Consider the following 13,348-nt stretch of genomic DNA (forward strand, 5'->3'; position numbering starts at 1 on the left):
ATTTGATTTTGAATGCTTAATTAATTCGCCCGAAGGTCGGTCTACGACCTCAAGAGTTATGAAGAGATTCCTCCGTGGACATTTTTTTTTATTTATAGCTCATATAAGGTACCGGTCAGTCGAGGTCAGTTTTGACCCCCACATCGTAGACTTTTCGGCCAACCGGCCCCCGTGTTCTGTCGCACCAAGGCAAGATCCTGCCAAATTTGAAACGCCTGCGGCGCCGGGAAGTGCCCTATCGGACACCCGACAATCTAGATCTAGATCTAGATTCCTAAAAGAATTTTTTTTTTTAAGTTTAGCCCGAGCATAATAAAAAAGAATACATTAACCAAGTTGACTTGCTGTGTCTCGAACCCGCACCACCTGCGTGGTTTAATGTACACTAACATCTCCGCTATTTAGGCACCTTACAAAATACGGAGAATGAAACACGTATTTTAAAATCTTAACTTACGCGAATATGCCTATTCTTTCAAATTAATTTTTTATCCCAAATTAGCCAGTTCATAACAAAGATTTTGTATAAAATAAATAAGTCTTGAAATAGTTTAGTCCTAATATAGAAATTTATTTTTGGAATTGATTTTAGAGAAGTTAGAGTCTAAATCTAGATCTTAGCGTCTACGACAGTCTACGTCTAGATCTAGTTATTGCGTAGATTTAGATTTAGATTTAGTCTAGATCTAGAATCTCTAGATCTAGAATCCAAATACATAAAATAAATTTTATGAGTTTAGGCCGGAAAAATTGTATTGTATACATTTCATAGTGTACGTAGATCTAAATCAAATTTGAATGAAATAGTTCATTTCTTTTCATTCTAAACACGGCAGATGACGTCATTAGTTAATGTATAAGCAATAGTGACGTCACAGTTTTATGCGTTCTTTTTCACATATATTAATGCTTTTCCGTTTGCATAAATAATACTGTTTCTCTACATTCGAATACGCCTTTAATTTTTATTTTTCTTCTTTAACTAAAAATTGTGGTTATACATTTAAAACATCTAACATATTATTTTCAACAAAAGTCCGTAAAAAGTTCTTCATATATCGCTGCCGATTCTGACGTGATGTCCGGCGAAAATATTTTGCGGACAGACAGAGAGAGAGAGAGAGAGAGAGATGTGCGAACGTGGGGATTTATATATTAGGATTAAAGAAGCTTTAAATTTAATGCAATAATGTTTCTTCCGCTTATAGCACATTAGGCCTACTTTTTAAAATATTAGTTTTAGTTTTAATAAAACTCGGATGTGATTATTAACGAAACTCGAAACCTACTGCTAGAAAGAAGGTCACTTAAAAAAAAAAGTTGGTAAGTTCGACACTATTTTTGCCATTAATTTAGTTATGAGCAAAATCTGTATCTAGATCTAATTGTTTCTGTAAATCTTGCAAGAAAGCTGTCGCAATGTAGATCTAGATTTTTTAAGAATCTAGTTCTAGAATCTAGATCTAATCTAGTCTTAGATGTCTAGGCTAGCTAGATTTTTACCCAATTCCATTCAAATGTCCAAACAAATCGGTCATCTAACCATAATCCATATTCTAACGACTAAACTAAACTTAAACTACTAACTACTAAGTCTAAATAATCAACGTATCGTTGTTTACTATGTTTAGGTATCAGGTAGAATCGGTAGAGTTAGAGAATCTAGACTAGATTTAGATCTAGAATCTAGATAACTGATAACTGAGAATTATGTAAAATCGTCGGAGGCTACTCAGGCTAGTCAGTGATGTGAAAGGGAAGGTGAATCATAAAATCATTGGCCTATATTTTTTAGTAGGTAGGCTTACCTGTTTTAAAACATATTTTTTATAACTTTTCACTAATAAATAAAGATTAACTATGTTATGTTTTCATCAGATGCAACCAAGCTCGTTTACTTTAGTAGTTAGCTGCATTTAGCAGCCATCGTGTTTAAGTATTTTTGGATGAATTCTAGTCTAGTTAGAGATTCAGGGGGAAACACTCTAATTTACAGATGGCGGCTGTTTATATAGCAAATATTGCTCTCAAACACTGCTGTAGTGTTTAAAGTTAATTTCTAGCCTATACGCCCTAATGATTTATTTAGAAATTGTTTTTGGTTTATTATTCAATTAGGCCTATCAAACATAGGCCTATTTGAAACAAATATATCACTCTGTACTTGTATTAAAGCCATATTAATGAGTGAAAGTATCAACAAAATTAATTCTTTCTATTTATGAAATACAAAATCAAAAAGGACAAGTTATATTAGTTGTTCTTCATTAGCAGCAAACATTTACCATCTACACTTTTAAACCATAGGCTGATAGATATTTGATTTAATCTTCTTTTAATTAGAAAGCACCATTTTGTTTTTTTGCTGAGAATAGTAATGATGCATCTAAAAAATAATAATTTTGTCAAGTCTAGTCATTTCGTATTAAAGAATGTTTTCATTTTATTATATATTTCCTGTAAGAGATTTTATTTTAAGAAATATTGCCATAAATTGTAAAAATATGTCGGAATGACCATTTAGCAAGCACTGGTATAATTAAGTTACAGACAGTTATATTTGTAGAGTTGTCTGATTTCTCCACAGACTTGTTGGCTAAATGTGTTTTCAACAGTTGCTTTTTTATCATGAAAAAATCTGAGGGTTTTTAAATTTATGCACATTTAAAATATATTCCAATGTAAAATGTAAATGAACAAAGACATACATAATATACACTCATTGTGAAATATTCTTAAATTTACAGTCAGCTTGCACAGTTTAAAGCCTAGTAGTTAATGAAAATTAAGTCACTATTAGTTAGGCAATTTCTGCTTGGATTTATTTATTAATGGTTAAATTAGCTATTTATATATAGACCTAATATATATTTAAAAAAAATGATTTTTCAATCTTCAGCTTGTTGTCAGTGAGGATGGCCCTACCAGTGAAGGTACTGAGTAATGCTGCCAGAGTTTGTCCCAGACTGCAGCCCAGTCTTTGTTTAGCTGCATGCGTAACCAGGCAACAGACAAGGGTAATTACTTTTAGTTTTAAGTTAGGATGAGAATTTTTTAAACTGGCAACTTTTCCTGGTTGTGCTAAAAAACACATGGGGCAGGTGAAATAGAGTTTCTTTTTTAATCACCTTGGGGTAAAGGTATTCACCACAGTCTAGAGTTGAAAATGAAATGTTTTGAATTTCTTTAGCTTTATTGCGTGTTGTTTTGATTGAAATTAATTGTCAGCATAAAGTTACCTTTCTAACGTTTACATTATTGTGTGCGTAATGGTACAAATAATTTCACCTGACAGAACCACACCATCGTAATGGAGCGTGTCATACCCATCCCACCTGGTAAAGATGGTGGCCTACCAAATGTTCGGGATATGAATGAACTTTATAAAATACTTCGTCATGTGAAGACAGTGTACTACCCCAGTCAGATGTCCTGCATTCTCACTGACTTTGTGGAAGGTAAGAATAGCTTGAATCGACACCTACAGAGTTATTACTAAATTAAAAGAAATCTTTACAGATAATTTAATTTATTCCTCATTTTTACTTTCTTGTATACAAAGTATACAGAAAGTATTGTCATCGTGCAAAAAAAAAAAATCAAGATTTTTGCAAATCTCGACTTTTTACACCTTCTTGAGTCTGAAAAACATAGTTTTGCAATCTTCTACTGTGTGTGTCTGTAAACACGATAACTTGACTACCATTACAGCTAGGTTGATGAAATTTCATATATAAGTATTATATCAAATTTGTAGATCCGTATCAACTTTTCAGCGGTTTCCGATAACCGGAAGTGGAACTTTTTCTACTTTCAATTTTTCAAAAGCATTTAGCTTGAGTACTATATCAGATAGATAAATGAAATTTCAAAAATAATTAAAAGATCTAATTCTCTGCCTTATATCAAATTTTGAGTGACTTCTGTTGTAGTAATTTAGGCTATTTCAGATTTCTAAAAAACGCTTGTGAATTTATAAAGTACTAATAATATTCCACACAATTATACACATTGTATTTGGCATACACTCTGTATGCAATTCTTTTTCTACAAGATTCTATTCTATTAAAAAAAGTTTAAGTAACTAAAATGGATTAAAAATATTGTCTATATCCTGAGTTGCCATCTGCTGTAGTGTTATATGAATATTCGAGAAAGTTTAGGGGAGATCACTCCCGATTTATTAACATTTGTGTTGTTAAGCTGCATGTAACTAATTTTAAACAAGTAACACCTTTTCTTCACAGTTTTCTTTAAGGCTTCAACATCGTTTGTTCAGTAAAACTTAGTTTTGTTGTCTTGGTTTATCATTGGTTTAAATTTCCATCAGCTGTTGTGGCTTTATTCAAAGAATGTATCTAGCACATTGCTCAAAGTTTGACTGAAACAGTGCGATGCACGTTTTCTTCTTCATTTTGGTTCTGATAGTGTCACTTATTACCTAGCTAAAAAAAATGTTTTCTGTTGTACAAAATGGGGTTGTAATTAACTGCAAAGGCTAATATACAACTACTAAAGCATATTAGTGATTAATGCATATTGAAACACATGTTTAATAAGGTGTGTAATATGTTTACATTATATACATAGCTAAACAGAATATTGAAGAAATGATTCTCAAAAAGTTGTTTAAATAGTCATTACTGACTTGAGGCTGAAGGTCTGTTAATGATGCCCAAATGAAAATATCTGCACTTCTATAAACATACCCCAGAATTATTGTGTCACAAATGTTTAAAGTGTCTTCAGAAAGATTTTCAGAAGTTTTAAAAAGTTTATTTATTCTTGCATTATAGCCATACATAGCTCTATACATTTGAAACATTATTAGCATGAGTTTTAAGGCTTTTTGAAACAATTAATTGAACATACATTCATTTTTATTTAAATAGTTGCTTCAGCTTTTTTTTGTTTTCAATCCATACTCTACTTTTACTGTACTCGGTTTAAATATTTTAGGTCTGGGAATTAGTGGTTTTACTTTTGTGTATTAATGTTTGAATAATGTCAAGATATTTTACTGTGCTGTATTAAGGTTTAATATTTTAGGTCTAGACATTAGAAGTTTTACTGTACTGTTTTAGTGTTTGAATAGTTTAGGTCTGCGAATTAGTGGTTTTACTGTACTCTGCAATCTTTAGGTCTAGGCATTAGAGGTTTTACTGTACTGTTTTAGTGTTTGAATAGTTTAGGTCTGCGAATGAGTGGTTTTACTGTACTCTGCAATCTTTAGGTCTAGGCATTAGAAGTTTTACTGTACTGTTTTAGTGTTTGAATAGTTTAGGTCTGCGAATTAGTGGTTTTACTGTACACTTTAGGTCTAGGCATTAGAGGTTAATACTGTACTGTTTTAGTGTTTGAATACTTTAGGTCTGCGAGTTAGTGGTTTGACTGTACTCTGCAATCTTTAGGTCTAGGCATTAGAGGTTTTACTGTACTGTTTTAGTGTTTGAATAGTTTAGGTCTGCGAATTAGTGGTTTTACTGTACTCTGCAATCTTTAGGTTTAGACATTAGAAGTTTTACTGTACTGTTTAGTGTTTGAATAATTTAGGTCTGCGAATTAGTGGTTTTACTGTACTCTGCAATCTTTAGGTCTAGACATTAGAAGTTTTACTGTACTCTTTAGGTCTAGGCATTAGAGGGGATGTTGTCAAGGTGAAGAGGAACATGTTCCATGATCAGCTGTTCCCTGCTGGACTGGCTGTCTATGCTTCTCCGCAGAACTTGAAGGAGTTTGAGGAGGAGAGGAAGGTAAAGATGGGAGGTCTCAGGGAGAGGAGGGGGCGGGGGTGAGGTTGGGTCTAGTAGTGGTGAAAGGCAAATTTAGGGAGGTATGGGAGGGGGAAGGAGAAGTTAAAAATGGTGGGTCTCACATAGGGCAGAAGGGTGGGGTGTATTTTTCATTTAAAAGGGTGATGTCTCAGTCAGGCTTGTATACAGTCACCGTATAGGGTTATGATTTATTTGATAACTCATGTCAGAACCCTGTGCCTATGTGAGCAGTTGGCTACAGAAGTAGCAAGGGCGTACATTTGTACCTGGCGCCAACTCTAAGGGGGAGCTGAAATGGGTTGAAAAAAAAAAATTAAAAGCTCATTTTAGCTGCAGTTTTGCATTATAAATATAAAAAATATATGGGGGGGGGGGGGGGCAAATTGAAAGTTTGTCACCAGGCGCCGGAAAGGGTCGCTACGCCTCTGGTTGAGTAGGATGTGAGTTGACTGTGTAGAAGGTGAGTTTCCCCATTAGCTAACTGTTGTTGACATCATTTCTTTCCTACTCTCTCACAGGCTCTGGGTATTGAAAAGGCAGAGACCAGATTGGGCGTGCTTGCAAGGATGGTAAGCCAGGCTGTTCACATTTTATGATCAGCCTCTAGTATAAATTGATATAATTTGTATAAAGCATCTAGTATAAATATTATAATTTGTATAAAGCCTCTAGTATAAATTGATATAATGTGTATAAAGTCTCAAGTATAAATTGATATAATTTGTATAAGCCTCTAGTATAAATTGATATGTGTATAAAGCCTCTAGTATAAATTGATATAATGTGTATAAAGCCTCTAGTATAAATTGATATAAAGTGAATAAATAGCAGCAATAGATAAATGATGTTTGATCACCTTTTATTTTGCTCAGAATGAAATAAAAAGGGTTGAACAATTTTCTAACTATTAATACTTTTCCTTCCTTCTTTATAAAATTTTTTAGTCATATTGTTGTAATGTCATGAATGCTGACAAAGCCAAATCCTAAGAAATATTAGTTCTAGAACATTCACAATGTTTAAATGTCATAGATCTTGAAATGGCCAAATGCTGAGAATTATTTACTCTAGGACGGGTCGGCAACCTTTTGAAGCGGAAGAGCCAAAAGTTACAATTTTCAAAATTTCCCTGGTTTTAAAGAGCCACTAACATTTTTTTTATTTCAGATATTTTATTTTTTTATTAAGATTGTTAGTATTTGTTCAAGGAGCTGGAAAGCTGCATCTTGATATCAAAAGAGCCGCATGCGGCTCGCGAGCCGCAGGTTGCCGACCCCTGCTCTAGGACATTCATACAAAAATCATATTGTTAGAATGTCGTAGATGCTGTTTTTGCTGACAAATATTGTTTCTAGATCCAAGTGTAGCTGTAAAATTTGTGTTTGCTTCCATAGACCATGAAAGAATTGAACCACATGAACCTACAAATCCCAATGAATGAAAATGTGGAGTGGGTACTCACTAAAGAACATGTGCAAGTAGCATTCAGGACTCAGGTCAGTTTTTGTTTTCTTTGTTTGTTCTTGTGGAGCCCTTTAGAAACAAAGGGCTGCAGTTTAGCTTATTCACTGAACTCTATCCTGGGCAGCTCTACAGTTTCACTTATTCACTGAACTCTATCCTGGGCAGCTCTACAGTTTCACTTATTCACTGAACTCTATCCTGGGCATTCTAAAGTTTTACTTATTCACTGCACTCTATCCTGGGCATTCTAAAGTTTTACTTATTCACTGAACTCTATCCTGGGCAACTCTACAGTTTTACTTATTCACTGCACTCTATCCTGGGCATTCTAAAGTTTTGCTTATTCACTGAACTCTATCCTGGGCATTCTAAAGTTTACTTATTCACTGAACTCTATCCTGGGCAACTCTACAGTTTCACTTATTCACTGAACTCTATCCTGGGCAACTCTATTGTTTTACTTATTCACTGCACTCTATCCTGGGCATTCTAAAGTTTACTTATTCACTGAACTCTATCCTGGGCAACTCTATTGTTTTACTTATTCACTGCACTCTATCCTGGGCATTCTAAAGTTTACTTATTCACTGCACTCTATCCTGGGCATTCTAAAGTTTTGCTTATTCACTGCACTCTATCCTGGGCATTCTAAAGTTTTGCTTATTCACTGCACTCTATCCTGGGCATTCTAAAGTTTTGCTTATTCACTGCACTCTATCCTGGGCAACTCTACAGTTTCACTTATTCACTGCACTCTATCCTGGGCATTCTAAAGTTTCACTTATTCACTGAACTCTATCCTGGGCATTCTAAAGTTTTGCTTATTCACTGAACTCTATCTATCCTGGGCAACTCTACAGTTTTACTTATTCACTGAACTCTATCCTGTGCAGCTCTATTGAACAGCAACCATGTAAGAGACCACTTTTCTTTTTCTCTATGGGTTCCATTCTAGCAGGGAAGTTTATACAACATCTATTTGAAAGACACCAGTTTATTTGTCACACAGGTACATTTTTAAGGGCACAGGCTAAGTTTGTAGGGCACAGGCTAAATTGTAGGGCACAGGTTAATTTATAGGACGCTGGGTAATTTGTCACACATGTAAATTTACAAGACAAAAATCAGATTTCTAATCAACTTTTTTCGAAAAACATAGCTTCACCTACTCTGGTTCTAATTTGTGGAACATATCTTCATAATAAAGTAAAACTAACTATGTAGATATATCTGAAAATATATTCTAAACTAAAAAAATTCTATTTAATTACTTTCTTAACAGACACATTGCAACATTTCTCATTCATCTATTATATTCCCAATTTCTATCCTATTGTGTTTTATAACTATAAAATATTATTTTATTTATTCCAAATTTTAAATGCTGTTACTGCTATGTCTTTACTACTTAATGTCTTTTAAATTAAAATGTTATTATATTTTTTTTTTTTTCAAAAACTGCCAATGTGAAAAAACGCCTCTGTTCCTACTGTTAATACCGTTCTTTAATAAAGTTATTACATTTTACTATATTTTTAACCAAGCTTTGAGTAAATCTCCAAAAAATGATTGTAAACATTGTTGTGTCGTCAGGGTGTGGAGATGCTGGAACAATGTATCCAACTGCCAGAGGAGGAGATTACAACTTTTCAAGACTTGACTGTCAAGGTCACGGTATGTTACAACCATTTTGATTGGTTCCCATTGCTAACTCTTCTTGTTACTGGCTTTTTGTTTAGTTAAATCATGTGTATATTGTAGATGATGATGTCCTCATTTAGTGTGTAGACTGGCTTCAGTAAAACAGGCACACATTTTAAAAAGTTTAATGTTTTCTCATTTGCGTCTTTTTGTTGTTGGTAGACTGAAATAATTGTAATGTAATAATACTAGTCTAATTTTTCGACCCACCACCACATTAGAGTTTTTTAGCACCTGTTTTTTTTTTCTTATTAAGCCAAATGTACCTGGTAGGCACTATCCAGATTTGAACTATTTCTAATAGTATATTTATTGATGCATTTATTTAGTTTTCTTTATAAAGCAAAAATAATTTATTTAACTTTCACTCTCAAAAGTTAATTTCTTTGACTTTTAATAAGAAAATAAAAAAAAAAAAGTCCCAGTCCTCTATTTTAGACACACAAAGACTTCAATTTTTCAACGGCTCTCACCATCAAAACCTGCCAGATAGATCAAATAATCAGGGGTTGGCGTGGTCGAGTCGCTAAAAGCTCATGGTTGCTAAACCAAAAGTCTCGAGTTCGAACCTTCGGGCAGATGAGGCTCGTTAGCTGGGGACAACCACTCTTCTAGGAGAGACAACTCCAAAATCAAACAACTGCTGTCTTGTAGTTTGTTCTTGGTTGGACAAAGGCTATGGAAGCAAATCCAAAAAGAAAAGGGCTGAAATCGGAGTCAATGGCCTCAATGGCACATAACCAGTTGACACTTATCCTTAATTGTGTTGGAGGCGTGGTCGAGTAGGCAAAAGCTCATGGTTGATAAATTCGAAAAAAATAGTTCAAACCCTCTGGCAGATAAGGCTCAATCCCTTCCAACACCTAAAATTAACAACGAATAAGAAGATCAAATAATCCACCTCTTTAACAACGCTGAGCCATCTAAACTAAATAAATGTATTTTATTTTTCCCCAGATTAATGGTCTAGAGACAGTAAAAGCTACCATTCTCCCTTGAAAAGTTTGTCTAAACTGTGTTTTATTTTCCCCAGATCAATGGTCTAGAGACAGTGACAGTAAAAGCTACCATTGTCCCCATCTCTGAGAAGTTTGTCACACCTGCTTCTAAGATAGGAAAGCTAAAAAAATAGTTGTTTGTGTTAATATTGGGAGGGGGGGGGAGTCACAAGTCATTTGTTCGTCATAACATTTCATACTTACAGTAATAAAAGCTAATAGTTGTTGATACTTTCTGTAATTGTAACTATCAACAGGCTGTTCTCTATGCTGCGATTAAACTTTACATGTACTAAAAATTTTTTTTATTTTTTTTTGGTAGCATCTTATATGTAGGTGTATGAGATATAACTGCTGTCTATGTTAGATATAAAGAGAGATAAATGATTTGTGTGACTTGTTTGTTTGCAAGTTGCCATCATGGCTCCTGCCCCATTTAACCATCACCTTTTGACCTTCCCCCAACCCACAATGCACCACTGTTGTTCTAGTTTCATGAATAGTATAGATGTTACCACAATGTTTGAAATCCCGGCATTCTATAGAATACCTAGGCAATGTATATTATTCAATCTATGTCGTTTCAGACAAGGTATGAAATGTTAAGTATGAAAAGGTATGTTATATTCTTTTCTTAGGCATTACATCAAATGCCAAGGCGTTATCAGGAAAACTGCCCAGATTGTAAAAGGCTATAGTAACAAAATAAAAAAAATGAAAGAAAAAATACTGGGAGAATAAACCAATCAGAAGTGTTATAACTATTTATTGCAGGGTAAGGCTAGACTGGGATTTTGAATTACACTTCAATCTCTTTATAACCTTAACACCAACCCCAATATTGATTGGGGAATATTCTGGCAAGAAAGCGTATTTTGTTATTTCGTATTCTATAGAACGACAAGAAAATGTATGAAATATGATAGAAGTATTATTTAATTTATACTTTCATAACCCATTTTGGGCGTTATATAGATTGCCTAGGTATTCTATAGAATGCAGTTTTTACACATTGCTGGCGAGATATAAAAAATTGAACACACAATAGATTAACACTTATAGTTGTGGTTTTTTTTAACCAATCAGGGCTTAAGTTTATTATAAATAGAACTAAAGAGTAGAAAAATAGTAAAATGAAAAATGTCTTATAATAAAAGGTGTTTAAATATTAATTTATATTTGGTAGAAATGATATATCTTAAACAATTAAGAGTCATTCAAAAATATATTGGGGACGTTATGATATGTGCGTAATCATGAAGTATAAGAGTAATAATAGTCCTGCAATTTTTATCTGAGCAAAACTCATTCTGGTGTAGTATAAAACATGAAAACAAATGAAATTCCTAAGAAAATAAACGTTGGCAGACGATGAAATGATGCATCTGCTGATCGTCGGTTCGTGACGTCATGTCGTCAGCTAAGTTAAGGTAGGGATGTCCCAGATACAGATGGAGCCATCGTGACTTCCGGTCACCAGCAGAGAGGAGCAGGAGCCAAATCTGACACACGTGATCTTGTCGCTGTGACCAAAGCCAACGTGAGTTACCACCCCTGCCTCGATGTTCCAGAACTGGTAGGAGCACAAAGGGAAATAATCAATTTTTTTGATCGACTGAATAATTGTAATATTTGTAACAATTTCCATACCCTTAAATAGTTAGTGTTGGATACTGTTAGTTATGAAGGTAAAACTACCATTAAACTCCAGCAGATATATTCAATAAAATAGAATTTAGATTATGTCCCTGAATATATTTTATAAGAATTACAGTTTTATTTCTTGCAGTGTCCGCTTTTTTTATGTCAAAAAATGAGTCGAAATGTTACAACAACCTACACCAACGTTTTAAAACACCGGTTCTCTCCCTTATACAAATATTCCATAACTAAGATAATCTTCACTACATCAGTATCTTAAAACCTTTAACCCCCCCCCCCCCCCCCCCCCCCAGACTGGTTCTAAAAACCTCCATACTGTCCCTGAACTAGTACTTAAAAAAATCTATTATCTCCCATATTTAGCAGTATTTAAATTTTCGATTATGTCCAATATGCCAATATCTCGATTCTCTCCCCTACTCCAATACATGTATTTAAAATCTCGATTATCTCCCCATCTCCATTAAATGTATTAAAAAATCTCGGATCTCTCTCCCCTGCATCATTTTAAAATCACGTAAAACTCAAATCCCCTCCCCCCCCCCCCCACCAAACTCCAGTAAGTTTAAAGTCTTATCCCCCCCCCCCCTAGTGTGGTCTGCCCCTCACCTTGATGAGGTGTGGTCTGCCCCTCACCTTGATGAGACAGTCCTCCCCGCCTGTGACGAAGACCTTCTTGCACTTCTTCTCCACCTCGATAGAGCTGACAGACCCTCGCTTGACGCCCTCCAGCTCAATCAGACACTCACCGTCACTCGCCTGTGGGGTAGAGGGGGGCTTGGTCACAACACGGGGTTTTAGTCATACGTGGTTAGTTACAGGTGGTTAGTTACAAGTGGTTAGTTAGGTGGTTAGTTACACGTGGTTAGTTACAGGTGGTTAGTTACAGGTGGTTAGTTATACGTGGTTAGTTACAGGTGGTTAGTTACACGTGGTTAGTTACAGGTGGTTAGTTACACGTGGTTAGTTACAGGTGGTTAGTTACAGGTGGTTAGTTATACGTGGTTAGTTACAGGTGGTTAGTCACAGGTGGTTAGTTATACGTGGTTAGTTACAGGTGGTTAGTCACAGGTGGTTAGTTATACGTGGTTAGTTACAGGTGGTTAGTCACAGGTGGTTAGTTATACGTGGTTAGTTACAGGTGGTTAGTCACAGGTGGTTAGTTATACGTGGTTAGTCACAGGTGGTTAGTTACATGTGGTTAGTCATACGTGGTTATTCATAGGTGGTTAGTCACAGGTAGTTAGTCACAAGTGGTTAGTCACATAGGGTTAGTTAGAGGTGGTTAGTTACAGGTGGTTAGTTACAGGTGGTTAGTTACACGTGGTTAGTCTCATATGGTTAGTAACAAGTGGTTAGTCACACACGATTAGTCACAAGTTTTTAGTAACACGTGGTTCGTCACAGGTGGTAAGCCACAAGTGGTTAGTGTCAGTTAGTCATAGGTGGTTAGTTACAGGTGGTTAGTCGCTGACTGACTCACCTCATAGATGAAGATCTTGCCACTGACTCACCTCATAGATGAAGATCTTGCCACTGACTCACCTCATAGATGAAGATCTTGCCACTGACTCACCTCATAGATGAAGATCTTGCCACTGACTCACCTCATAGATGAAGATCTTTCCACCGACTCACCTCATAGATGAAGATCTTGCCACTGACTCACCTCATAGAAGAAGATCTTGCCACTAACTCACCTCATAGATGAAGATCTTGCCACTGACTCACCTCATAGATGAAGATCTT

At 35.1% G+C, this 13,348-nt stretch overlaps 1 protein-coding gene and 1 long non-coding RNA gene across 2 annotated transcripts; one reads left to right on the plus strand and one right to left on the minus strand.

The window, feature by feature from the left end:
• Window positions 1-2,903: 2,903 nt before the first annotated feature.
• Window positions 2,904-10,095, plus strand: LOC131927485 (large ribosomal subunit protein bL9m). Its single transcript, XM_059283155.1, has 7 exons — window positions 2,904-3,017; window positions 3,296-3,458; window positions 5,629-5,753; window positions 6,293-6,343; window positions 7,169-7,270; window positions 8,832-8,912; window positions 9,973-10,095. Exons 1-7 carry the CDS (start codon window positions 2,916-2,918, stop codon window positions 10,069-10,071), a joined length of 723 nt encoding a protein of 240 aa, XP_059139138.1. The 5' UTR covers window positions 2,904-2,915; the 3' UTR covers window positions 10,072-10,095.
• A 729-nt stretch (window positions 10,096-10,824) lies between these two features.
• On the minus strand, window positions 10,825-13,115 carry LOC131927483 (uncharacterized). The gene is made up of 3 exons (XR_009383652.1): window positions 13,083-13,115; window positions 12,236-12,358; window positions 10,825-11,510 (listed from the first exon to the last, which is right to left on the minus strand). It is a non-coding gene; the product is annotated as an uncharacterized LOC131927483 (long non-coding RNA).
• Between the last annotated feature and the right edge of the window lie 233 nt (window positions 13,116-13,348).

This window comes from Physella acuta, unplaced genomic scaffold, assembly GCF_028476545.2.
Source record: "Physella acuta isolate Inbredline_101_S28 unplaced genomic scaffold, ASM2847654v3 ptg001408l, whole genome shotgun sequence".
Taxonomy (NCBI): Eukaryota; Metazoa; Mollusca; class Gastropoda; family Physidae; genus Physella; species Physella acuta.